Source organism: Macaca nemestrina, chromosome 1 (genome assembly GCF_043159975.1).
Source record: "Macaca nemestrina isolate mMacNem1 chromosome 1, mMacNem.hap1, whole genome shotgun sequence".
NCBI classification, from domain to species: Eukaryota; Metazoa; Chordata; class Mammalia; order Primates; family Cercopithecidae; genus Macaca; species Macaca nemestrina.
Window position 1 is genome coordinate 3,387,200 of NC_092125.1, and position 27,678 is coordinate 3,414,877.

Sequence of the window (27,678 nt, forward strand, 5' to 3'; positions counted from 1 at the left end):
CCTCTCCACAAGGTCAACTCGTTTGTACCTCCTCCCCATTGCCCACAGAACAGTCGATATCCCTTGCACGGCAAGCCCTTGACCCTCTTTGTGGCAGTTCAGCTTTACAGCCTCTTCTCCCCGCCCTTCCTCTCTCCCTTTCCACCCAGCCAGTGCTCACTGCTGCTCACCAGGACCCACCGTGACCCTGAACTTCTCACTCCTCCGTCTTCACACGGCTATTTCCTCTGCCTTAAACGCCCTCCCCATCACAACCCCCTGGGCTTGACAGAACTCTGTAATCCTTTAAGGCCTAACTCCAGTGTTACTTTGCCGTTCTACCCCTGCAGCTCTCTGCCCACCTTGCCAGGAGAGCCCTTTCCACATCGCAGTAGGCATACCTGACGGCCACCCCTACCCCTGCCCCCAGGAGAGCGCGAGGGCTTCGTGGTTGCCTTGGTAACCAGCTCAGTGCCATGAAGGGATCTGGAACTTAGGAAGTATTCATTGTTGGGGGAAGGAGGAAGGGAAGGAGGTCAGTGAATACGGTTCTAGTAGTAAGTGTCAAGAAACTAAACGGGAGAACTGGTTTAGGGTTGGAATACCTTGTTAAAACACGATGGTTAGTTTCACCCGCTTAAGGAGTCTCCTCTGCCCAGAGGAGCCCAGGGCTCTCTGCTGTCTGGCTTTCCCACCTCAGCAGAACTCCCTCTCCTCCAGTCCGTGACCCTTCCAAAGGAGAGCTCACATGCCCACCTAGCCAGGCACCGGTGGGTCATATGGAGACCTGGCGTGTGGGTATCATAGGAAGCACTTGACACTTTAACAGGACCCTCTGGGCCGCCATGCCCTTGTGTGCGGAAGAGTGGCGGTGGAAGGATTGGGCATCAGGGTTGCTCAGGGCGTGTCCAGGGGCCGGCTGCTCCCATAACATTGGCAGCCGCCCACATGGACCTGAGAGAAATGACAAATGCCTGAGGGATTCTTAAAAATAAGATTCCCCCGTGCTCATTTTTGCCGAATGCTAGCCAGAGTGCCTTTATTTGATCTTTAAATAAAGTCAGCATGTGGCCAACAGGAGTAACACTCGGATTTCCTGAAGGCACTCAGCTCTTCCTGTTCTTTTTATCATGTCTGGCATGTTTGCCCAGGCGGGGGGAACAGCACACTGTCTGCAGCCTCAGGAAGAACTTTCCTTTTCTGGTCTTGGGGGTACTTAGCCAGTCGAATCAGCGAGGTACAGAAGATCCTTATTAAGGGCTTACTGTGTGAAAGTCTTGACAGAAAAGTGATGTACAGGAAATTTCCTAATGTATGATATACCCAACACAGGGCCACCTGCAAGCAAATGTTTGTAAGTGATCAAACTAGACCTTTGTGTTTATATGGGACTAGAAAAACTATGAATACTGCTCGTACATACATGATACGTGATCATACTTAGTCCTCATGACAGGTGACAGCTGTATGAGGTCAGCGGGACAAACAGGAATTCCTTCCTATTTGAAAATGAAGGCGCTCAGGTTGGGAGACATGCAAGAGCTCCCTGAAGTCACACGAGCCAAAGTCAGGTGTATTTGTTCAATTTAATTCAACACGGTGATCAAATACCTCTGCTACTTTGGATAAGACCCAGGCTGGGTGCAGTGGCTCACATCTATAATCCCAGCACTTTGGGAGGCCGAGGCAGGCAGATCACCTGAGGTCAGGAGTTCAAGACCAGTCTGGCCAACATGATGAAACCCTATCTCTACAAAAATACAAAAACTAGCCAAGCATGATAACGGGTGCCTGAAATCCCAGCTGCTCCGGAGGCTGAGGTGGGAGAATCACTTGAACCCAGGAGGCAGAGGTTACAGTGAGCCGAGATTGCACCATTGCACTCCAGCCTGGGCTACAGTGTGAGACTCCGTCTCAAAAACAAAAAAAACAAAAAAAATCAGTATGGTGTGTACAATTTAATGGAGGAAATAAACATGTACAAGTCATTAAATCCAGGCCAGAAACCAAGGCTCTGTTCTTTCCCTCTAGACTGGTCCAGTTAAATAGATGAGGCTGTCTAGTAAGATCAGTGTGTAGAAATCCCTTAAGCTCTAGCCGAACTCCTGTTGCCAAATTGGGGAAAATAAGGGAGAAAAATCAGAGAAGATTTAGATTGCTGCTTTTCTTTCCGTGAAGCTTTATTCATTGCCATTGCGTACAGAACTCTTGAAGGAGACATCTAAAACCCCCAGCTATGAGGACAAGCCTGAACCAACCCAGACAGACATCTCGCTATGGGTTTTCAGGATAATGTGGCCTGGGCTGATGGTACTGACCATCACCAGCCCTTCTGATGACCCTCTTACTGCCCTTTCCATCCCTCATGCCCAGGTCTGTTCTGCTGCCCTCGTACTCTTCTGATGAGGTTGCATCGCCTCTTTCAGAAGCTTCTCTTGGTAATCATGTTAGCTTTTCCTGCTCTTGGTACCAAGGTGAAGCTCAGGCATGCACCCCGATAGATGCCAGTTGAAAGGTATTCTGGGAGCAGCGTCAGATTATCTGTCATGAGGCCTGGGGTTAAATGGTGGCCTTACCCAAACTTGCTATGTGTCTCTACAAAAGTCATTGGGTCTCTTGCCGAGGTCTGATGATCAACAAAGGAGCAAACATGCACTCCTGGCAGAGTCGTAGAAAGAGTGCAAGGATTTAGAGTCAGTATGTCCAGGTTCCAGTCCTACCATTTGCATTAATCTCTGAATATAATTTCATTTGTAAAAGGAGGCTGATAGCTATCCCACAGAGTTGTTTTGAGGAGTAAACGAGGCAATGCGCAAGAGTGTGCTGGCCAATCTCTAGCATTTTGAAACGATTAAAGATGGGTATTGTTACAGGAACGCTTGTTCTGATCACTCTCCCACTAGCGGGTCTGTTCAGTACTTGTGTTTGTAGTTTGGGGTACACGGTGGTTCCTCTGGTGAACAGTTATGTTCTATGCCTGCTCCCCAAGGTGAGTGGGAATTCCTCAAGGGACCTTACATTCCTTTTGTGTCTTCTGGTGCCACCTAACGTAGACACACAAGCCCCCAATACAGCGAGCTCTGTTAAAGACATGCTTGAATGAATGGATTTTGGTAATGGATGGAAGACTTTAAAAGCCTCCCCCGACCCTGCTGTTTAGCTGTTTATGGTTAATGGACCAGATCTTCTCATGACCTTTGCTGAGCATTTGCTAGCGGAGGGATGGCCTGAATGTATCCATCCCTAGGAAAACTCACATGACCTGGGAGTCTAGAAGCAGGTCAGTGTCTTCCTGCAGAAAGTCTTTCTTTCCTGAGCTTTCTCAGGACTCGGGTAACCTGGAGAGGGAAAAGGGAGGCTATACTCTTTGCCTTTTGAAACTGATGTCATCTTCAGACAGGCACCCCTGGGATGCTCTTTCTTGTCTTAGAAACCCTGGAAATAATGGAATGAAATCACTTGAATAAGGTTTTTGAAGACTGAGTTTGAACAGAAATCAGAGGAGCTTCAGACACAGAGATTTATTACAGATTCAGTTAGGCTCCAGCCTCCTCCAGGAAAGGAATCCACTTAGCCCAGCTCTGATTTGGTTTCATCTTCCGTTTCCACTGGGCTCAGCTGAAATTCTTCTGATTGCTGCCATGGGACAGTCCCGGGGTCCCTTCCCAGTGCTTCCCTCCTGCCCTCTCCTGTCTCTAATCTACTTTTATTTCTTTCCATTTATTTCTTAGAAGGCTTTTGTTTACTACTAATTTGACTTCTTGGACCTCAAGGACAGCCCATGTGGGCTGTCTTGTTAATCAGAGCTGGTTTTTTCCTGTGAACGCTGCATGCTGCAGGCTCCCGCACCCCGGCCCTAGTGGAGTTGCTTTGTAGCAAGTCTGGCTCCAAAACTTAGACTTCTTTCCCCTCAGTATCCATTTTTTTAAAATCTGTATTTAAACTTTTTGTATCATAATTTTTCCCTTCTCTTTTAATTTTATTGAAGTATTTTATATCTTGAGCATTTTTTTAGCTTTTTTTGCATCTAAATAGAGAGCACAAGGCCGCAAGTCCTAGAGATTGCTTCTTTTATTCTTGCATCAGCCACCCTGATTTCCAGCCCCAGCAATGGCTGATTTAGAGCATGCACTTCTGTTGGTCCCATGCCTTAATCTGCTACAGTGATTCTTAACCTCTTTGGTCGTATCCCTATTTAGGAATCTGATGAGGGCCACTGACTAACCAGAGAAAGGTTAAATATACACAACCTTTTGTATATTTGGTGTGGATGGCGGCTTCAGAGGCTCCCTGAAGCCCTTCCATGGACTAAGTGTCCGTGGTGTCTAGTTAAAAAGCCCTCCTCTAAATACTTAACATCATACTTTACCGTGTGGGGAGGGGAGGGAAAGAGGTAGAATAAGAAGGCACACAGAGACCATGTTCCATAGTTGTCACTAACACCTTCAAAGAGTTGTTTGGAAGCCCCTAGCTCTGATATTTATGAATGGTTCCTACTGACCTCCAAATGGAGAATAATAGTTCCAAGAGTGTGTTTTTGAACCAAAAAAGAGAAAAGAAAATAACGGCTAAAATGCAAACACAGTGATTAAGCCGTATTATGGGCAATAAGCAGAAATTTACCTACCAGGAAGTATAAGTTCAGTAGCAACAAGGAGTCAGATGGGGAACATGAACTTGTACCTCCACCTGGCAGTAATAGGGTGTCATCACCTCATTCTCTTGCTGGAGCGATGTCAGAGAAAGCCACCAAAGCAGGTTGAGGTAAAATTCAGAGTCTCATAACGGAATACTCAAAACATCTGTGCTTCGGTTAAAAATCACTCACTGTGACAAGAACCAGGAAGACCTCAATCTTAATGAAAATCAAAGCAATTAGTAGACGCCAATTCCAAGATAACAGAGATGTTAGAATAATCTGACAGATTTTAAAGCAGCCGTGATAAAAATGCTTCATCAAGGAATTACAAACACCCTCAAAATAAATGGAAAAAGTAGAAAACCTCAGTTAGGTAGAAGCCATAAAGAAGACACAAATAGAAATGTAAGAGCTGATAAATATAATAATCAAAATAAACAGAAGGGAGCTCCACAACAGAATGGAGGAAACAGAGGAATGAATTGGTGAATGTGAAGATAAGACAATTGAAACTGCCCAACCTGAAAAACAGAAAAAAATACTGAAGAAAAAGTAAAATTGAACGGTGCCTCAGAGGATCAATAACAAAAAGATCTAACATTGAAGTCCCAGAAAGAGAAGTAAAAGAGGGTGAGGTGGAAAAAGTGCTTGAAGAAATAACGGTGGAGGCATCCAAATTGGAAAGGATGAAATAAAATTATCTCTATATACAGATAATATGATCTCATATGGAGAAAGCTCTATAGATTACACACACCCCCCCAAAAATGTTACAACTAATAAGTGAATTAAGCAAGGTAGCAGGGTACAAATCAACACACAAAAATCAGTTGTATTTCTTTTCTTTTTTTTTTTTTTTTTTTGAGACAGAATCTCGCTCTGTCACCCAGGCTGGAGTGCAGTGGTGCAATCTTGGCTCACAAAAATCAGTTATATTTCTAAACATGAAAAATCAACAATTCGAAAACAAAATTAAGAGAATAATGCCATTTGCAATAACACAAAACTGAGTAACATACTCAATTATTCTCCATGAAGAAGGCATAAATAAGGAGAATTACATCTCATGTTCATAGGTTGGAAGACTTAGTATTATTAAGATGTCAATATTACCCAAAATGATCTTCAGATTCAATGCAATCTCTATCAAAATCCCAATGGCTTTTTTGGGGAAGAAATAGAAAAATACATCTTGAAATATATATGGAACCTCAAGGAATTCCAAATAGCCAAAAGCAGTCTTGAAAAAGAAGAACAAACATGGAGAACTCACCATTCTTGATTTTAAAATTTATGAGAAAGCTACAGTAGTCAAAACAGAGTGATACTGGCGTAGATGGACATATAGACCAATGGAATAAAATAGAGAGCCCAGAAATAAACCCTCGCATATATGGTCAAGTGATTTTCAACATGGATGCCAAGACCACTCAATGGAAAAAGTACAGTGTCTTCAACAAATAGTGTTGGGGAAACTGGATATCCACATGCAAAAGAGTAAAGTTAGGCCCTTACCTAACACCATATAAAGTAAAACAAATAGTGTTGGGGAAACTGTATATCCACATGCAAAAGAGTAAAGTTAGGCCCTTACCTAACACCATATAAAGGATCAAAGACCTAAACGTAAGATCAAAAGCTTCTACTAGACTCTTAGAAGAACACATTAAGGAAAAAGCCTCATGACATTGGACATAGTAATGATTTCTTGGATATGGCACCAAAGGTACAGTCTACAAAAGAAAATATAAACAAATTGGACTTCACCAAACTGGTAAAATTAAAAACTTTTGGGCATCAAAGGATACCATCAACAGAATAAAAAGCAACCCATAGAATGGGATATATACATACAATGGAATATTATTCAACCTTAAGGAATGAAATTATGACACATGCTACACATAAATGAACCTTGAAGGCATTATGCAAAGTGAAATAAGCCTGACAGAGAAGAACAAATATCATATTATTCCACTTATATGAGGTACCTAGAACAGTCAAATACCTAGAGACCGAAGTAGAACAGTGGTTACCAGAGTTCGAAGGGAGGAGGGGATGGGAAGTTATTGTTTAATGGGTACACAGTTTTGATACAGCATGATGCAAAAGTTATGGATAGTAGTAATGGTTACACAACAATGTGAATGTACTTAATGCTACTCAAGAGTTAAAAATAGTTAAAATGATAACAACTATTAGTGTTTTGTGTACTTTGCCACATTGTTTTTTAAGAAAAGAATTAATAGTGGAAAACTCTCCAAATTTGGCAGGAGACATAAACCTGTAGATTCAAGAAGCTAAGTGAACCCCAAACAGTATAAACCAAAAGCAGTTCACACCAAGACTGTGGATCATACTCAAACTTCTGAAAACTAAACACACACACACACACACACACACACACAATAAGTCCTAAAAGCAGCAAAAGAAAAATGACAACTTACCTGTACAGGAAAAACAATTTGAATGACAGTGATTTTTCTCATCAGAAACCACAGAAACCAGATGAAAGTAGCATATTTTTTTCAACTACTGAAAGAAAAGAACTGATAACCCAAAACTTGGGTTGCCCTTAGAATTTATCTTGTCCAGCAAAAATACCCTTCAGGAATGAAGAAGAAATCAAGACATTTTCAGATGAAGGAAAACTAAAAGAACTTATCACTAGCAGACTTACTGTAAAAGAATGGCTAAAGAAATTCTCTAAACAGAAAGAAAATGATAAAAGAAGGCTCTTGGAACGTCAGGAAAGAAGAAAGAACATGGTCAGCAAAAATGTGGGTAAGTAAAATGATCTTTCCTTCTCCCTTTGAGTTTTCTAGATTGTTTGATAGCTGAAGCAAAAATTATACACTATCTGATATGATTCTAAATGTATGTAGTAGAAATATTTAGGGCAATTGTATTCCAAATGGGGGAGTGGGGGAGGGTAAAATGTAAAGGAAAGTAAGGTTTGTACACTTGAGTTCAACTGGTAAAATGACACTAGTAAACTATGATAAGGTATATACATATATATGTGTATATATACATATATACATACGTAGGTATATTATATACAAGTTATGTGTATATATATAGTGTGTGTGTATATATATAAAATATATGTAAATAATAAGACCTGGAGTAACCACAAAACTATATAAAGTAATACACTCAAAAGCAATGAAATTCTAAAAAAAGTTTAACCCACAGGAATGCAGGAAAAAGAAACAAACAAAAAGAGAGCAAATGAAAAACAAAAAATTAAATGGCAGATTTAAGCCCTACTATATTAATAACATTGTAAATTATGTAAGTGGTCTATGTAAAAGGTGTAAATTGCCTAAATACACCAATTAAAAGACAGAGATTAGTAGAAAAGATTTTTAACACATGACCCAAGCATATGTTGTCTGTAAGAATTCTTTTTAAATAGAATTATACAAATAGGTTGAAAGCAAAAGGATGGAAAAAATATATTATAAAAACAGAATCACAAGAAACCTGGAGTAGCTATGTCAATATTAAGTAAAGTAGACTTCAGAGCAAAGAAAATGTTATGAGAGACAGAGGGACATTGTATAATGGAAAAAAGGCCAGTCTACCAAAAGACATAGCAGTACTAAATATGTATGCACCAAATAACACAGTTACAAAACATGAGAAACAAAAACTGATAGAACTGAAAGGAGAAATGGACAGATAAGCACAACTGGGAACATCAAACCTCCTCTGTCAATAGTTGGTAGAACAACTAGACAGAAATTCAGTAAGGATACAAAATAATTCCGTAACACCATCAACCAGCGGGATCTGACATTTAGAAAACACTTTACCCAACAATAACAATGCACATTTTTAAAGTAACTATAGTACAAAAAGAGACCATTTTCATGCCATAAAACAGATCTCAATAAACATAAAAACATTCAAGTTAATACATAGTAAATTATCTGACCACAATGGAATTAAATTAGAAATCAGTAACAATATTTGTAAACAAAACCAAATCCACACCTTCTAGCTCTGTGTCTGGCACAGCACACTGTACAACACATTGGGACTTGGGTTGCTCTTAGAATTTATCTTGTCCAGTCTTATTATTTAGCTGAGGAAACATAACTTCTTCAGGGTCTCTCAGGGCTTAATAAAGATTGATTAATTGATTGATTGAACAGTGGCACAACAGCAGTGCTTCTTCTGAATGGTTACTACCACTGGAAAGCACAGACCTGAGCTCACCACATCTGTAACCCCTCCTGAGGGTCCCGTGGGCCACCTGGTTCCTCCCTCCTCTGGGTGCCCCAGCACTTTGCATCTCTCTTGAACACACACTGTTCCACTGTAATGATCTGGTATTTACTTTCTGTCCCTCTGACTATGCCAGAGCTTCTCCCAGGGCAAGGGCCACGTTTTATTCATTACAGCTGCTCAGACAGTATTGAGTGAATGAATGGGTAGATGTTATCTCTAAGGAAATTCTGCCTCCCAAGAGGACAGATTTCTCCAGCAGAATGTACACATGGAGGGTTATCCAAGGTGTAGAGTAGAGTGGGGTCTCCAGGGGTGCTGCTGAGCTGAGGTGGGTCATCAAAGTCTTTGGGATTCTCTGCTGTCCTTGCAAAGGGCTTTTTGTGCCTTCAGAGCTGCTTAACGTGTTGTACCTCTTGCTTCTTGCATTTCCTCCTTTGAATGCCCCAGACCAGCTTCCTCCTCCCTGTGCCCCACCCTCTGCTTTTCTTTTTATTATTATTATTATTTTTATTATTTTATTTTATTTTATTTTTTGAAACGAAGTCTCGCTCTGTTGCCCAGGCTGGCGTACAGTGGCCGGATCTCAGCTCACTGCAAGCTCCACCTCCCGGGTTTATGCCATTCTCCTGCCTCAGCCTCCCAAGTAGCTGGGACTACAGGTGCCCGTCACCTCGCCTGGCTAGTTTTTTGTATTTTTTTTTAGTAGAGACAGGGTTTCACCGTGTTAACCAGGATGGTCTCAGTCTCCTGACCTCGTGATCCGCCCGTCTTGGCCTCCCAAAGTGCTGGGATTACAGGCGCGAGCCACCGCATCTGGCCATCTCTGCTTTTCTTTCATTCTGAGATGGGCAGAATAAGGAAATCTGCTGTATTTTTTCCTGTTGTGATTTGATTCTAGGGGTTCTTATCATGCATACATTTCTTTCTCTGATTTTATATCCATATTTAAATCATACTTGGGAAGTCACTTACTGGATTCCTCAAGCTCACGGTAGAAACTGTTTGAGATCCTTGATAAGCTTAATATATTCATATTAAAATTAATAGGAAAGGTATATAGTTTCCAATGTTATGATTTGATATAATTCATTTTATTTAATATATGACCACAATTCTAAAATTACTTAAAGAAAAGCAGATGTGATGAAATTGAAATCAAGTCTGGGGACTCTTTCTCTATTACTGAGTTAACTGTATGCCTGTCATGTGGCAGACAATCTATGCTGCTCTTCTCGTGTGACATTTAGAGTCTGGATGTGGGTGCAGCAGGCACCCTCCTTGGAGGCTTCAAGTGAGTGCTCTGTGGAAGATTATGTGCAGGCTCTTTTTAAATGCTACCATTAAAAAAATAAAATTTAATGGAAAGAGATAAGCTTTTCCCAACACCAGCCTGCTCCAATTTTATATTTCCTTAATCTGTTTTATATGCTGCTGCAGGAAATTAAACCAAAATTGTCCTCTCTGACATGCGCATGTGTGACAGATGGGAGCGGTAGGAGAAGGGAGACACACACACAGCTACTAGCAACAATTGCTCTGGTTTGTCAGAAATTTATTGTAACTTTTTTGGGGGATGGTAATGTGAGGGGAAGCCCTCCTCATCTTCCTGCTGTGCTGGAGGGCTGTGCCTCGGGCCATACAGGGCCCTCTTCGTACATGGTTGAGGACTGTCTGCCCCAGCTCACCCAGTGCTGAAGGGCTGTGCCTAGGGCCACACAGGGCCCTCTTCGTACATCACTGAGAACTGTCTGCCCCAGCTCACCCATAGGCCCAGGTGATGTTCAAGACGAGGACCAGATGTCCTCATCGCCAGGTCTGAATTGCAGCTTCCTGCTGACCCGTGTCACGCCATTCATCCACGCACACACCCGCACACACAGCCACTAACATATTTTGCTCATTACTGAATCCTACTTCTTTCTTCTCTTTTTTCCCCTCCCTTTCTCATCTACATCTGCCCATCACTCAAAGTACAATGTTTGCTTGTTAATTAAATCTATATTCAGTAGTTTGTTTTTGTTTTTGTTTTCAGTCGCTTCAGACTAGTTCTCTGCCCCTACCCATACCCATTCCCACTCTGTTTCTAGCCACTGTATGGACAAGATCCTCTAAACGTAGTATCTCAGACTACACACACATTCCCCAGGGTTGCCCCTGCTCCCCTTGGCTACTGGTGATGCATTCACCTTTAAGTAAGAGAACGCAGAACGCGACCGGCAGCATCTTGACGAGGAAGGCACCTGTGTCCCCTCAGGGTGTCTCAGCAGCGTCTCAGCAGCCGTGTCCAGGACAGCCTCTGCGCCTCTCCCTGGTCACTGCAGTCTGCTCACAGTGGGAGGCTCCCCTGTGTGGTCACGGAATGGACGCACTGGGTTGAGTCCTGAGAGCCCAGAGGTCATCCTCCTCCTAACTCTCGGGCCAGGTGACCTCAGGAAGCACTTCCTTCCATAACAAGAGGGTGTTGTTATGGCCTGGATGATCGTTCTGATCTTTCCTCAAGGAAACAGACTGGGACGAGTGGATGTGAAGCTGGGGGAAGGCCAGGCAACTCCCACTTCCTGGCTGTGGCTCTAATTCCAGAATGACTGAGGAACCGGAAGTAGTTACCCTACTGTGGGATGGGCAGGTCTGCCCCTTCCGTGAACAGGAATATACCGGATCAGTGGCAGTTAACTTCGGCCCTTGAGGAGTAGACCTTATTCTTAAAAGCTGCAAAAGAGGAGAAAGTGAAACTCACCGCTGGAACTGGAAGAAAAGAGCGAGGAAGGAAGACTGGGGTCTGTAGTACGTTCAGAAGCGTGCCGATGAACTTACGTTGTCGAAGTGGTAAGAAGATGGCTTTGTCATTCAGCCTCTGAGTCAAGTCAGAGAGAAGCACAGATCATTCTTCAGATGGGCAACCTGGGGAATGTAACCAGGAGGGGGCAAAAAAGAGGCTGGTCTGGAAGTTCTGAGCAACAAGACCAGGCCCTCACCCAGCCGAGGGCGTCTGTGAGGGCAGGGAGGGAGGTGAGGCTGAGCAGGTTAGGCCTGGCCTTTTTCAGCATGGAGAGTTATGTCCCTCTCTGCAAAGATCTTTCTGGGCAGTGATTCTGCCTCATTCACCTTCCTTTGCCAGATCACAAGCATTTTGGCTCTCTGTTGAGTAAAAGGGAAGAGGACATCTAAGAGTGCTTTCAAGAAAGAGAATTTCCCATGAAGCCTCTCTGATGGGAGAAACCTTCTCTTTCCGCTATTGTGCTGTCACACAGGTCTCTGCCTCAGACCTTAAGATGTCCAGAGCAGCGGAGGATCCAGGGCAGTGTGGAGAAAAGAGAATAAAACATGAGGCATGTGCTCCATGAATAGCATCAAACATTTGTTTTTAATCTTCTGCCCAGAGGAATCTCCTAGAGCTGGGATGCTTGCAAGGTGGGGGCTGGTCCCAACTCCTCCCCTGCACTCCCGGACAGCCCTCTGCCTGGGGATTTGCTGGCAGATGCTGTGCACCCACCCAGCAGACTTGCTCGCGTGGGTAGGAAGTGAATTCCCACCGCCAGCATCTTTCTCTTTCTTTCTCTCTCTCTCTCTTTTTTCTCTCTCTCTGCAGGAAATCTAGCCCCCCTCTCTCTGCCTGTTTTCTTTTGAGCCTAAAGGGAAGATTAAAGAGGTGAAAACAGCCAGAAACAGAGGTTGAAAGTACCCTCCACCTGAAATGCTTTGTTTCTTGAAGCTTCAGCTTTTTTCCAATATGGAATTGAAAGTTTTACTGCATGCCTAATAGTAAAATGCAGGTGTCTCACTACATCACCACCAAGGTCTAAAATCTCTGTGGTTTTCAAGATGTTCATGCTCAAGAATTCCACCTCCTACGAATTGCTCTTCAGCAAATACCCAAGAAAGGCAAAGAATATATTCTGGCAGATCTGCATCATATCATAATAAACAATTGAAAGTGATCTAAATTTCCAGGAGCAGCTTAGTAAATAATGGTCTATAAACATGATGGAATTCATTATATACAACCATTAAAATGGTAATTATGCTGGCTATAAATTAACATTGAATAATGAGTAGTTGCTGTTACTTGTTGAGAGTTTGCTGTATCAGTTGGTTTCAACTTTGAGGACATGTTGGAATCTCCTGGGGCCCAGGCCTCCTTCCTGGAGAGCGGGCTTCAGCTGTCGATGTGGAGGGTCTGGGCCTGGGTGTCTCTTTTGAAGCTCCCTGGCTGATCCTACTGGGTAGCTAAGGCTGAGAGCCTCAGTGCCACTTGCAGGTACTTTGGGTGCATTAACAGCCACCAGCGTCATATCTTTACAAGTTTCCTGGGCACGTTTACATCAAATGCCGTGGTTCTGTTGTCCCTTCCTTCTCCCAAGTCCACCCCGCCCTCCATTTGGGCAGGGCAGGATCATATTGCTTATCTCTTACTTATTACAAAAAATTTTTTTTCTTTTTTTTATTACACTTTAAGTTCTAGGGTACATGTGCACAACGTGCAGGTTTGTTACATATGTATACATGTGCCATGTTGGTGTGCTGCACCCATCAACTTGTCATTTACATTAGGTATATCTCCTAATGCTTTCCCTCCCCCCACCCCCCTCCCCACAATAGGCCCCGGTGTGTGATGTTCCCCTTCCTGTGTCCAAGTGTTCTCATTGTTCAGTTCCCACCTATGAGTGAGAACATGTGGTGTTTGGTTTTCGGTCCTTGCGATAGTTTGCTGAGAATGATGGTTTCCAGCTGCATCCATGTCCCTGCAAAGGACATGAACTCATCCTTTTTGATGGCTGCATAGTATTCCATGGTGTATATGTGCCACATTTTCTTAATACAGTCTATCATTAATGGATATTTGGGTTGGTTCCAAGTCTTTGCTATTGTGAATAGTGCCGCAATAAACATACGTGTGCATGTGTCTTTATAGCAGCATGATTTATAATCCTTTGGGTATATACCCAGTAATGGGATGGCTGGGTCTAATGGTATTTCTAGTTCTAGATCCTTGAGGAATCACCACACTGTCTTCCAAAATGGTTGAACTAGTTTACAGTCCCACCAACAGTGTAAAAGTGTTCCTGTTTGTCCACATCCTCTCCAGCACCTGTTGTTTCCTGACTTTTTAATGATCGCCATTCTAACTGGTGTGAGATGGTAGTATCTCATTGTGGTTTTGATTTGCATTTCTCTGATGGCTAGTGATGATGAGCGTTTTTTCATGTGTCTGTTGGCTGTATGAATGTCTTCTTTTGAGAAATGTCTGTTCATATCCTTTGCCCACTTTTTGATGGGGTTGTTTGATTTTTTCTTGTAAATTTGTTTGAGTTGTTTGTAGGTTCTGGATATTAGCCCTTTGCCAGATGAGTAGATTGCAAAAATTTTCTCCCATTCTGTAGGTTGCCTGTTCACTCTGATGGTAGTTTCTTTTGCTGTGCAGAAGCTCTTTAGTTTAATTAGATGCCATTTGTCAATTTTGGCTTTTGCTGCCATTGCTTTTGGGGTTTTAGACATGAAGTCCTTGCCCATGCCTATGTCCTGAATGGTATTGCCTAGGTTTTCTTCTGGGGTTTTTATGGTTTTACATCTAACATTTAAGTCTTTAATCTATCTTGAATTAATTTTTGTATAAGGTGTAAGAAAGGGATCCAGTTTCAGCCTTCTACATATGGCTACCCAGTTTTCCAGCACCATTTATTAAATAGGGAATCCTTTCCCCATTGCTTGTTTTTGTCAGGTTTGTCAGAGATCAGATGGTTGTAGATGTGTGGTATTATTTCTGACGGCTCTGTTCTGTTCCATTGGTCTATATCTCTGTTTTGGTACCAGTACCATGCTGTTTTTGTTACTGTAGCCTTGTAGTATAGTTTGAAGTCAGGTAGCGTGATGCCTCCAGCTTTATTCTTTTGGCTTAGGATTGTCTTGGCAATGTGGGCTCTTTTTTGGTTCCATATGAACTTTAAAATGGTTTTTTCCAATTCTGTGAAGAAACTCATTGGTAGCTTGATGGGAATAGCATTGAATGTATAAATTACCTTGGGCAGCATGGCCATTTTCACAATGTTGATTCTTCCTATCCATGAGCATGGTGTGTTCTTCCATTTGTTTGTGTCCTCTTTTATTTCATTGAGTAGTGGTTTGTAGTTCTTGAAGAGGTTCTTCACGTCCCTTTTAAGTTGTATTTCTAGGTATTTTATTCTCTTTGAAGCAATTGTGAATGGAAGTTCATTCATGATTTGGCTCTCTGTTTGTCTGTTACTGGTGTATAAGAATGCTTGTGATTTTTGCACATTAATTTTGTATCCTGAGACTTTGCTGAAGTTGCTTATCAGCTTAAGGAGATTTTGGGCTGAGACAATGGGGTTTTCTAAATATACAATCATGTCATCTGCAAACAGGGACAGTTCGACTTCCTCTTTTCCTAAGTGAATACCCTTCATTTCTTTCTCCTGCCTGATTGCCCTAGCCAGAACTTCCAACACTATGTTGAATAGGAGTGGTGAGAGAGGGCATCCCTGTCTTGTGCCAGTTTTCAAAGGGAATGCTTCCAGTTTTTGTCCATTTACTATAATACTGGCTGTGGGTTTGTCATAAATAGCTCTTATTATTTTGAGATATGTTCCATCAACACCTAATTTATTGAGAGTTTTTAGCATGAAGGGCTGTTGAATTTTGTCAAAGGCCTTTTCTGCATCTATTGAGATAATCATGTGGCTTTTGTCTTTGGTTCTGTTTATATGCTGGATTACGTTTATTGATTTGCATATGTTGAACCAGCCTTGCATCCCAGAGATGAAGCCCACTTGATCATGGTGGATAAGCTTTTTGATGTGTTGCTGAATCCGGTTTGCCAGTATTTTATTGAGGATTTTTGCATCGATGTTCATCAGGGATATTGGTTTAAAATTCCCTTTTTTTGTTGTGTCTCTGCCAGGCTTTGGTATCAGGATGATGCTGGCCTCAAAAAATGAGTTAGGGAGGATTCCCTCTTTTGCTATTGTTTGGAGTAGTTTCAGAAGGAATGGTACCAGCTCCACCTTGTACCCCTGGTAGAATTCAGCTGTGAATTTGTCTGGTCCTGGACTTTTTTTGGCTGGTGTGCTATTAATTATTGCCTCAATTTGGAGCCTGTTATTGGTCTATTCAGGGATTCAGCTTCTTCCTGGTTTAGTCTTGGGAGGGTGTATGTGTCCAGGAATTTACCCATTTCTTCTAGATTTTCTAGTTTATTTGCATAGAGGTATTTATAGTATTCTCTGATTCTAGTTTATATTTCTGTGGGATTGGTGGTGATATCCCCTTTACACATTTTTTTGTTGTGTCTATTTGATTCTTCTCTCTTTTCTTCTTTATTAGTCTTGCTAGCGGTCTGTCAATTTTGTTGATCTTTTCAAAAAACCAGTTCCTGGATTCACTGATTTTTTTGAAGGGTTTTTTTGTATCTCTATCTCATTCAGTTCTGCTCTGATCTTAGTTATTTCTTGCCTTCTGCTAGATTTTGAATGTGTTTGCTCTTGCTTCTCTAGTTCTTTTAATTGTGACATTAGGGTGTCAATTTTAGATCTTTCCTGCTTTTTCTTGTGGGCATTTAGTGCTATACTTTTCCCCCTACAGACTGCTTTAAATGTGTCCCAGAGATTCTGGTATGTTGTGTCTTTGTTCTCATTGGTTTCAAAGAACATCTTGATTTCTGCCTTCATTTCGTTATGTACCCAGTAGTCATTCAGGAGCAGGTTGTTCAGTTTCCATGTAGTTGAGTGGTTTTGAGTGAGTTTCTTAATCCTGAGTTCTAGTTTGATTGCACTGTGGTCTGAGAGACAGTTTGTTATAATTTCTGTTCTTGTACATTTGCTGAGGAGTGCTTTACTTCCAACTATGTGGTCAATTTTGGAATAAGTGTGATATGGTGCTGAGAAGAATGTATATTCTGTTGATTTGGGGTGGAGAGTTCTGTAGATGTCTATTAGGTTCGCTTGGTGCAGAGCTGAGTTCAATTCCTGGATATCCTTCTTAACTTTCTGTCTCGTTGATCTGTCTAATGTTGACAGTGGGGTGTTAAAGTCTCCCATTACTATTGTGTGAGAGTCTAAGTCTCTTTGTAGATCTCTAAGGACTTGCTTTATGAATCTGGGTGCTCCTGTATTGGGTGCATATATATTTAGTATAATTAGCTCTTCTTGTTAAATTGATCTCTTTACCATTATGTAACGGCCTTCTTTGTCTCTTTTGATGTTTGTTGGTTTAAAGTCTGTTTTATCAGAGACTAGGATTGCAACCCCTGCCTTTTTTTGTTTTCCATTTGCTTGGTAGATCTTCTTCATCCCTTTATTTTGAGCCTTTGTGTGTCTCTGCGTGTGAGATGGGTCTCCTGAATACAGCAAACTGATGGGACTTGACTCTTTATCCAATTTGCCAGTCTGTGTCTTTCAATTGGAGCATTTAGTCCACTTACATTTAAGGTTAATATTGTTATGTGTGAATTTGATTCTGTCATTATGATGTTAGCTGGTTATTTTGCTCGTTAGTTGATGTGGTTTATTCCTAGCATTGATGGTCTTTATGTTTTGGCATGTTTTTCAGTGGCTGGTACCGGTTGATCCTTTCCATGTTTAGTGCTTCCTTCAGGGTCTCTTGTAGGGCAGGCCTGGTAGTGACAAAATCTCTCAGCATTTGCTTGTCTGTAAAGGATTTTATTTCTCCTTCACTTACGAAACTTAGTTTGGCTGGATTTGAAATTCTGAGTTGAAACTTCTTTCCCTTAAGAATATTGAATAATGGCCCCCACTTTCTTCTGGCTTATAGAGTTTCTGCCGAGAGATCCACTGTTAGTCTGATGGGCTTCCCTTTGTGAGTAACCCAGCCTTTCTGTCTGGTCCCCTTAACATTTTTTCCTTCATTTCAACTTTGGTAATCTGACAATTATGTGTCTTGGAGTTGCTCTTCTCAAGGAGTAGCTTTGTGGGGCTCTCTCTGTTTCCTGAATTTGAATGTTGGCCTGCCTTGCTAGGTTGGTGAAGTTCTCCTGGATGATATCCTGCAGAGTGTTTTCCAACTTGGTTCTGTTCTCCCTGTCACTTTCAGGTACACCAATCAGACGTAGATTTGGTCTTTTCACATAGTCCCATATTTCTTGGAGGCTTTGTTCTTTTCTTTTTACTCTTTTTTCTTTAAACTTCTCTTCTTGCTTCGTTTCATTCATTTGATTTTCAGTTACTGATACCCTTTCTTCCAGTTGATCGAATTGGCCTTTGAAGTTTGTGCATTCATTACGTCGTTCTCTTGTGTCATAGTTTTCAGCTCCATGAGGTAATTTAAGGACTTCTCTACACTGGTTATTCTGGTTAGCCATTTATCAAATCTTTTTTCAAGGTTTTTAACTTCTTTGTGATGGATTCGAACTTCCTCCTTTAGCTTGGAGAAGTGTGATCATCTGAAACCTTCTCTCAGCTCGTCACAGTCATTCTCCATCCAGCTTTGTTCCATTGCTGGCGAGGAGCTGTGTTCCTTTGGAGGGGGAGAGGTGGTCTGATTTTAGAATTTTCAGCTTTTCTGCTTTGTTTTTTCCCTATCTTTTTGGTTTTATCTACCTTTGGTCTTTGATGATGGTAAGGTACAGATGGGGTTTTGGTGTGGATGTCCTTTCTGTTTGTTAGTTTTCCTTCTAACAGTCAGGACTGTCAGTTGCAGGTCTGTTGGAGTTTGCTGAAGGTCCACTTCAGACCCTGTTTGCCTGGGTATCAGCAACGGAAGCTGCAGAACAGCAAATATTGCTGAACAGCAAATTTTGCTGCCTGATCGTTCCTCGGGAAGCTTTGTCTCAGAGGGGTACCCGGCCGTGTGAGGTGTCAGTCTGCCCCTACTGGGGAGTGCCTCCCAGTTAGGCTCCTCAGGGGTCAGGTTCCCACTTGAGGAAGTAGTCCGTCCGTTCTCAGATCTCAAACTCCATGCTGGGGGAACCACTACTCTCTTCAAAGCTGTCAGACAGGGACATTTAAGTCTGCAGAGGTTTCTGCTGCCTTTTGTTTGGCTATGCCCTGCCCCCAGAGGTGGAGTCTACAGAGGCAGGCAGGCCTCCTTGAGCTGTGGTGGGCTCCACCCAGTTCCAGCTTCCCAGCCACTTTGTTTACCTACTCAAGCCTCAGCAATGGCAGGCGCCCCTCCCCCAGCCTCGCTGCTGCCTTGCAGTTCTGTCAGACTGCTGTGCTAACAGGGAGCAAGGCTCTGTGGGCGTGGGACCCTCCAAGCCAGGTGCGGGATATAATCTCCTGGTGTGCCATTTGCTAAGACTGTTGGAAAAGCACAGTATTAGGGTGGGAGTGACCCGATTTTCCAGATGCCGTCTGTCACAGCTTCCCTTGGCTAGGAAAGGGAATTCCCTGACCCTTTGCACTTTCCAGGTGAGGCGATGCCTCGTCCTGCTTTGGCTCATGCTCAGTGGGCTGCACCCACTGTCCGACAAGCCCCAGTGAGATGAGTCTGGTACCTCAGTTGGAAATGCAGAAATCACCCGTCTTCTGTGTTGCTCACTCGGGGAGCTGTAGACTGGAGCTGTTCCTATTCGGCCATTTTGGAACCCTGTCCTTCAAAAGTATTTTTGAGGATACTCTGGTTGTTTGTTGTTCCATAACCATCCCAAAACTTAATGGAGTGAACGACAGCAAAATTATCGCACAAATTCTGTGGGTCAGGAATTTGCATACAGCATAAGAATGGCTTTCTTCTTTTCTACAACGTCTGGTGTTCCATCTGGGAAGACAGATCTGGCAGTCTTCAGCTGGGTGCTGGAATCGTCTGAAGGTTTATTTGTGTACATGTCTGGTGCCTTGTCTAGAATGCCTTGAAAGATGAGCTCGGCGAAGACTGCCAGCCAGAGTGCCTGTACACGGCCTCCCTCTGTGTGGCTTGGGCTTCCTTACAGCATGGAGTCTCTTGGCTCTGGGAGCAAACATACTGACCAGTGAACAACACAGAGGCCTTTTTGACCTAGTCTCACAAGTCAGTCACTTTACTTCTATTGTACTCTATTATTGAAGTAGTTTTAGGCCCACACAGATTTCAGCAATATTTTGGAGATAGAGTTGACAAGATGTAGTAATGGACTAAATATGGGGAGTGAAGGAGAGGACTGTCAAAATGCCAGTGCTATAGTATAATATGAAAAAAATGCAAGAATACATGTATATAATAATCCCGGTGCATATAGATGAGAAATGAATGGAGTATGCAGTAAAGAAGAATTTTCAGATGGTAGCAGCATGGTCTTCCATATGACTCAATCGTTTTGGTAACTCTTCTTACCCTTGTAACTACCCACCAAACCTGTGCACTGACAGTCTTTGAAGATCGATGGTCACTGGGCCCAAGCATGACTCAAATAGTCTACTTTCCAAACACCACATTCAGAAATCACCCTTGTCATGTGACTTTCTAGCTGGGAGAACCACAGTGCTGTGGGCCCATTAAAGACTGTTCACCCTGTAAACCTATGGGATTCACCAGGCCCCTGCATCATGGGGTAAAGGTGGGGAATGGCCTGAGCTCACCTATTTTGGGGTCTAATCTGTCTTCCGTCCTTTCTCTTTAGGCTTTTGATATTATGAGAGTGACACATGGCAGAGAACACAGCCTGATTGAAGATTTGATTCTACTTTTAGAAGAATGCGACGCCAACATCAGGGCATCCTAAGGGAACCCAGTCAGAGGGAAGGATGGCGTGTGTCTTCGTTGAATGCCTTATTGAGGTCACACACTCTATACTTTGTTTGCTGTGTAAACCTCTCCTATTGGAAATTCTCTTCTGTGTTTGTGTAGGTAAATAAAGGCAGACATTGTTTGCAAACCACAAGAATCATTAGTTGTAGTGAAGCACGATTATAATAAATTCAAAACATTTGGTTGAGGATGCCATCTGGTAATTGTCTTATTTGCTTACTCATTGGCGATTTTAATGTTTAAAATACCAACATTCAAGACAGAAAATCCTATTACAAGCATGACAAAATAAGTTATAACTTTCTTTTTGGATACATGTAGGGATAATTAGATAAAAGTCACTATTTTCACATTTGCTTCCCAGCAAAAATTTCATGTCCATTTTGGCAAGAAGCAGAATTTTGAGATGTCTTTTGCTCTTTGTGATAAATGATGTTTGTGTTTGTTATTTACTTCCAAATGCATCTCCAACACAAAGGAGGAAGCCATTTTAGATATTATTAGAAAAGGATAGGAAGTCTTAATGCCAAAAACCAGTTTTTCGAATGTCTCACAGCTCTTTGTGTAAACCTTCCTCAACAGCATTTTATAACTCCTTGTGTATGTCTTTTTTTTCCTTGAAATTTTGTCTGTAATTACCCAAATGTGTGGTTCAGCATGTGAGCATGTGAGTGTGGTTTTCAGAGCGTAAAGCTCCATTATCCTGCAGCAAGCAAGGTTCTCGCATCCCAGCTCAAATCAGACTTGCTTGCTTTCTTTTCCCTCTTTATTATTTCCTAATTCTTTGGCCTGTTTTTCTGCCTTTCTGCTTTAGACAAATACAGAAAACCTTTTTTTCTCCACTCCTAGACATGTAAATTCTCTTATGGCTCAGTGATCCTGTGAGCAGTGCAGCCCCTCACGCTTAGGTGACACTCTGGCGGTAACTGAAGCCCTTGGATTCCTAGAGCTGAAAGGATTCTTACAGAGCATGCAGTCATCCACACTTTATTTCACACGCAAGGAAATGGGTGGTGGCAGAATCCAGAGCAGCAAAACCCACATTCCTGAGTCCCGCTCAGGAGCCCTCCCCATCTTTCCTGGAGGGCGCCGCGAGTCCTCTGACCAGGCACTGTTAGAACGGCACATGGATGTCTGGTGGAGCGTGAAGGAACCAACCTTGCTTCTGCAACAGAGAAAGCTGAAGACTTGAAACTGGAGTCCTCTTAGGCTGAACACATCGTGACCAGTTTGATATTAAAAAAAATGCACAATCTGCTGCATGCTGATGATTTCTAAAGCCTTTCCATAAGCTTGTTTCTGCTTGAGCTGCCATCTCTTGTGTGTCAGGGACATCTCTAAAGCACACAGTATCTTTAACAACCACAAGAGCATGACAAGGTAGGTATTTTGAAGCCCATTTTATAAAAATGTGGGAGTGGAATCCTGGGTGCACTGGAATCCCTCCTGATTGACTGAGTAGCCTTGAGAAAAAGGGGTTTAATTGCAGCCTTTTCAAGGGGCCATTTCTACCCAGTTCCACATATACATATTGAATGGTTACAGTGTTTTTAGGGAAAGGAGATACAAAGACTGAATAAGACACATCCCCATCTTCAAAATGGACACTGTCTGGTCTGGCACTTGTATCAGTTAGCTTTTTTTTTTCTCTCTCTCTCTCATTCGAGGTTTATTATTATTATACTTTAAGTTCTGGGGTATGTGTGCAGAACGTGCAGGTTTGTTACATAGGTATACACATGCCATGGTGGTTTGCTGCACCCATCAACCCGTCATCTACATTAGGTATTTCTCGTAATGCTATTCTTCCCCTAGTCCCCCACCCCCTCGACAGGCCCCATTGTGTGATGTTCCCTTCCCTGTGTCTGTGTGTTCTCGTTGTTCAACTCCCACTTATGAATGAGAACATGTGGTGTTGGGTTTTCTGTTCCTGTGTTAGTTTGCTGAGAATGACAGTTTCCAGCTTCATCCATGTCCCTGCAAAGAACATGAACTCATTCTTTTTTATAGCTGCATAGTATTCCATGGTATGTCTGTGCCACATTTTCTTAATCCAGTCTATTATTTATGGGCATTTGGATTGGTTCCAAGTCTTTGCTATTGTGAATAGTGCCCCAATAAACATATGTGTGCATGTGTCTTCATAGTAGCATGATTTATAATACTTTGGGTATATACCCAGTAATGGGATGGCTGGGCCCAATGGTATTTCTGGTTCTAGATCCTTGAGGAATTGCCACACTGTCTTCCACAATGGTTGAACTAATTTACACTCCCACCAACAGTGTAAAAGCATTCCTATTTCTCCACATCCTCTCCAACATCTGTTGTTTCCTGACTTTTTAATGATGGCTATTCTAACTGGTGTGAGATGGTATCTCATCGTGGTTTTGATTTCCATTTCTCTAATGACCAGTGAGGATGAGCAATTTTTCATATGTTTGTTGGCCACATAAATGTCGTCTTTTGAGAAGTGTCTGTTCATAAACTTCACCCACTTTTTGATGGGGTTGTTTGTTTTTTTCTTGTAAATTTAAGTTCTTTGTAGATTCTGGATATTAGCCTTGTGTCAGATGGATAGATTGCAAAAATTTTCTCTCATTCTGTAGGTTGCCTGTTCACTCTGATGATAGCTTCTTTTGCTGTGCTGAAGCTCTGTAGTTTAATTAGATTCCACGTGTCAATTTTGGCTTTTGTTGCCATTGCTTTTGGTGTTTTAGTCATGAAGTCTTTGCCCGTGCTTATGTCCTTAATGGTATTGCCTATGTTTTCTGCTAGGATTTTTATGATTTTAGGTCTTATGTTTAAGTCTTTAATCCAACTTGAATTAATTTTTGTATAAGGTTTAAGGGAGGGGTCCAGTTTCAGTTTTCTGCATATGGCTAGCCAGTTTTCCCAACACCGTTTATTAAATAGGTATTCCTTTCCCCATTGCTTGTTTTTGCCAGATTTGTCAAAACAATGGTTATGGATGTGTGGTGTTATTTCTGAGGCCTCTGTTCTGTTCTGTTGGTCTGTATGTCTGTTTTGGTACCAGTATCATGCTGTTTTGGTTACTGTAGCCTTATAGTATAGTTTAAAGTCAGGTAGCGTGATGCCTCCAGCTTTGTTCTTTCTGCTTAGGATTGTCTTGGCTGTGTGGGCTATTTAAAGTACTTTTTTCCAATTCTGTGAAGAAAGTTGATGGTAGCTTGATGGGGATAGCACTGAATCTATAGATTACTTTGGGCAGTATGGCCATTTTCACGATATTGATTCTTTCTATCCATGAGCATGGAATGTTTTTCCATTTGTGTGTGTCCTCTCTTATTTCCTTGAGCAGTGGTTTGTAGTTGTCCTTGAAGAGGTCCTTCACATCCCTTGGAAGTTGTATTCCTAGGTATTTTATTCTCTTGTAGCAATTGTGAATGGGAGTTCACTCATGATTTGGCTCTCTGTTTGTGTATAGGAATGCTTGTGATTTTTGCTCATTGATTTTATATCCTGAGACTTTGCTGAAGATGCTTATCAGCTTAAGGAGATTTTGAGCTGAGATGATGGGGTTTTCTAAATATAAAATCATGTCATCTGCAAACAGACAATTTGACTTCCTCTCTTCCTATTTGAATATGCTTTATTTCTCTCCCTTGCCCAATTGCCCTGGCCAGAACTTCCAATACTATGTTGAGTAGGAGTGGTCTGAGAGGGCATCCTTGTCTTGTGCCGGTTTTCAAAGGGAATGCTTCAAATTTTTGCCTATTTGAGCTCTGATAAGGGTCAGACTACCTCCTCAAGTGGGCCCCTGACCCCTGTGTATCCTGACTGGGAGACACCTCCCAGTAGGGGCTGACAGACACCTCAAACAGGAGAACTCTTGGTGGCATCTGGCAGGTGCCCTTCTGGGATGAACCTTCCAGAGGAAGGAACAGGCAGCAATCTTTGCTATTCTGCAGCCTCCGCTGGTGATACCCAGGCAAATAGGGTCTGGGGTGGACCTCCAGCAAACTCCAGCGGACCTGCAGCAGAGGGGCCTGTTAGAAGGAAAACAAGCAAACAGAAAGGAATACCGTCAACATCAACAAAAAGGACATCCCCTCAGAGACCCCAGCCAAAGGTCACCAACATTAGAGACCAAAGGTAGATAAATCCACAAAGATGGGGAGAAACCAGCAAAAAAAAAAAAAAAAAGGCTGAAAATTCCAAAAACCAGAACGCCTCTTCTTCTCCAAAGGATCACAACTCCTTGCCAGCGAGGGAACTAAACTGGGTGGAGAATGAGTTTGACAAATTGACAGAAGTAGGCTTCAGAAGGTGGTAATAACAAACTCCTCCAAGCTAAAGGAGCATGTTCTAACCCAATGCAAGGAAGCTACGAACATTGAAAAATGGTTAGATGAATTGCTAACTAGAATAACCAGTTTAGAGGAAAACAAATGATCTGACAGAGCTGAAAAACACTCATGAGAACTTCATGAAGCATACACAAGTATCAGTAGCCAAATCGATTAAGCAGAAGAAAGGATATCCGAGATTGAAGATCAACTTAATGAAATAAAGTAAGAAGACAAAATTAGAGAAAAAAGAATGATGAAAAGAAATGAACAAAGCCTCCAAGAAATATGGGACTATGTGAAAAGACCACATCTACGTTTGATTGGTGTACCTGAAAGTGACAGGGAGAATGGAACCAAGTCGGACAACACTCTTCAGGATATTATCCAGGACAACTTCCCCAACCTAGCAAGTCAGTTAGCTTTACTGCATAAGAAAAGACCCCAGAACTTAGTGGCTTAAAATAACCTTTTTTTAGGTTATTGTAAGTCAGCAATTTGAACCAGACAGTCCTTCTGGTTTGGCATAGGCATGCTGGTCTTGGTGGGCTCACTCACCGTATGTGGTTGCTAGAAGGTAGGTCTGCTGGGAAGCAGAGGTGAGTGGACCATGTAGCTCATCAGTTCGCCCAGCCCTGTTCAAGTGGCTGTGCAGTTCTGGGCACTGTAAGTAGGCAAGCTCCAGTGTACAAACATTTTTTCAACTCTGCTTGTATCACATTTGCTAGTATCCCGTGGACCACAGCCAATCTCAAGGCCACCCCAGAACCAAGAACCAAGGGATGGATACAAGCTCTTCAAGAGGAGCTGCAGAGCACCATTGCAAGGGCATGGACACTTGGAGGGGAAGAAACTGGAGCCGTCAGTGCATTCCACCATTGTCAGCCTCACTTTTTTTTTTGGTGTTACAGAACATTTAGTGAACTTGATGAATCTGCAGACCTTCCTTCTAGAAAAACATAATTTTCCCTTGGTATCCATGGGGAATAGGCTGCAGGACATCCTGGGTACCAAAATCCACGGGTGCTCAAGTCCCCGATATAAAATGGCTTAGTATTTGCATATAACCCTTGCACATCCTCGCGTATTTTAAACCATCTGTAGATTGCTTGTAATACTTACTAAAAGTAAATGCCGTGTAAATAGTTGCTATACCGTATTTAAGGAATAATGACAAGAAAAAAGTTTGTACCTGTTCCATACAAATGCAGTTTTTTTCTGAATATTTTCAATCCGATATTAGTTGAATCCACAGATGCGGGACCTGCAGATACAGATGACCAACTGTACATATGAACAATTTGCTTTTAGGGTCAGATTCTGAGACTCCCTATGGCCCGTGAGTAGATGCCCTGGGGCCCTTCATCAAATGAGAAATAGACTTGCTACCTTTCAAAAACACTGGTGGGAATTGTACTGGTTCCTCATTGTAATCTGATTAGGAAAAAAGTCATAACAGAAGGTAGGAATAGTAACTTACATGCCAGATGAGCAGCGTTCACTGAAAGAACCTTGTATTTGCCAAATTTTCTGAATGAAATTTATCAGTCAGTGATGATCCTGGATTAAGAGATTTGCCTTCACGCCTCCTAGAGAAAGCATGATAGGCTTTTAAATCCCTCTCATTCCACTTCCAGTTTTCTAAGAGCTAGGGGCCCTGTCTGCAGCAACTTTTAATAGAAAGCAAACATCTAAGCAAAGGTAAACATTTACCAAACAACTTTGCAGCAAAATAATTTTGGAGAAGGGGGCAAGGGATGGAGAACCTAATTTAAAATTCATGTCACCAGTGGCTGACAATTTATGGCCACCCCAGCCTCCACGACTGCTGTTTCATTAATCCATAGTCATTGTAGCGGCAGGCCTTTTTCACATCAGTAACTTGATGCCATTAGTTGCTCCTCTGGGATGAGAACCCATTTAAACTAAAAATGAACACGCTGGGCATAATTTATAGCCATGCCACATGAATGCCAGGAGTGCGGGGGAGGAAGGCTGCCCGGGAAGCCTGCTCGGAATGGATGCTGAGGACATGCTGTAGCCGAGCAGGAGCGCTGGACAGGCAGGGAGGCAGCCAGAGCCCGATGAAGCCAGACGCCACAAACCACAGAGGCCCCAAGTCAGGCTTCGCTGCAGGGATGAAAGAGAAATTCCGTGCATGGGGGCCCGTCCCTGAGTGAGGTCTTGAAAATGCTTTTCTGCCCCAAGCGGGAATTGATGTTCGCTCACTCAAGAGTAGCCCACTGGGATCCTGCAGGGAGAAGATTCTGGGCGTTGTCTGTGGGGCATCGTGAAACCCCATGACAGGCAATCGTTGGCAGAAGCACCAGGAAGCCGCTGGAGCGCTCTCTGTCCCTGAAGTAAGAGATCAAACTGGTTGAGGAGAAGGACCAGAAACACCACCCCCAAATTGGGACACCTCCTTCACTTTTGGAGGTTCGTAAACATCTGACATCTGAAAGCTATTGGCTCAAAGTCAACATATTCAAAATTGATTCAAAACATGTTAAAAACCAGTTCTCTGCCTTTCATATGTAGCTCAGTGCCATCGTGGCCCTTCCACTCTTCATCACAGACACTCAGTTACTGATTCTCTCTTCTTTCCTGAGGGAAACGTTCTATCTGTTCATCCTCCAAAGTGCTCTTTTGGATTTCAGCCTTGTTTCCCAGCCCCTGAGCAGGCCCCAGCACCTCATTTCTCAGCCACTGCAAAGACCTCCTCACTGATCTCATTTCTTTTGGTAAGGAGTGGTATTTAGAAACCCTAGTCTGGTTGCTCGTAACCTGGGCCTTTTTAAGATCATGAATCCACCAATG

At 42.6% G+C, this 27,678-nt stretch overlaps 1 protein-coding gene across 16 annotated transcripts in view; it reads left to right on the forward strand.

Moving 5' to 3' along the window:
• Positions 1-27,678, forward strand: part of LOC105474705 (SET and MYND domain containing 3) — an 813,173-nt gene that overhangs the window by 735,648 nt on the left and 49,847 nt on the right. For 12 of the 16 annotated variants that reach the window (XM_011729525.2, XM_011729521.2, XM_071069345.1 and 9 more), the window contains one exon: positions 20,424-20,738. The exons of 3 other annotated variants lie outside the window; for them this stretch is intronic. In XM_011729525.2, the coding sequence (XP_011727827.1) occupies positions 20,424-20,439 (16 nt within the window). In that variant the 3' untranslated portion in view covers positions 20,440-20,738. Of the gene's footprint in view, positions 1-329; positions 11,684-20,423; positions 20,739-27,678 lie in introns of those variants that run through there. One more of the 16 variants, XR_011607705.1, reaches the window with a different exon arrangement.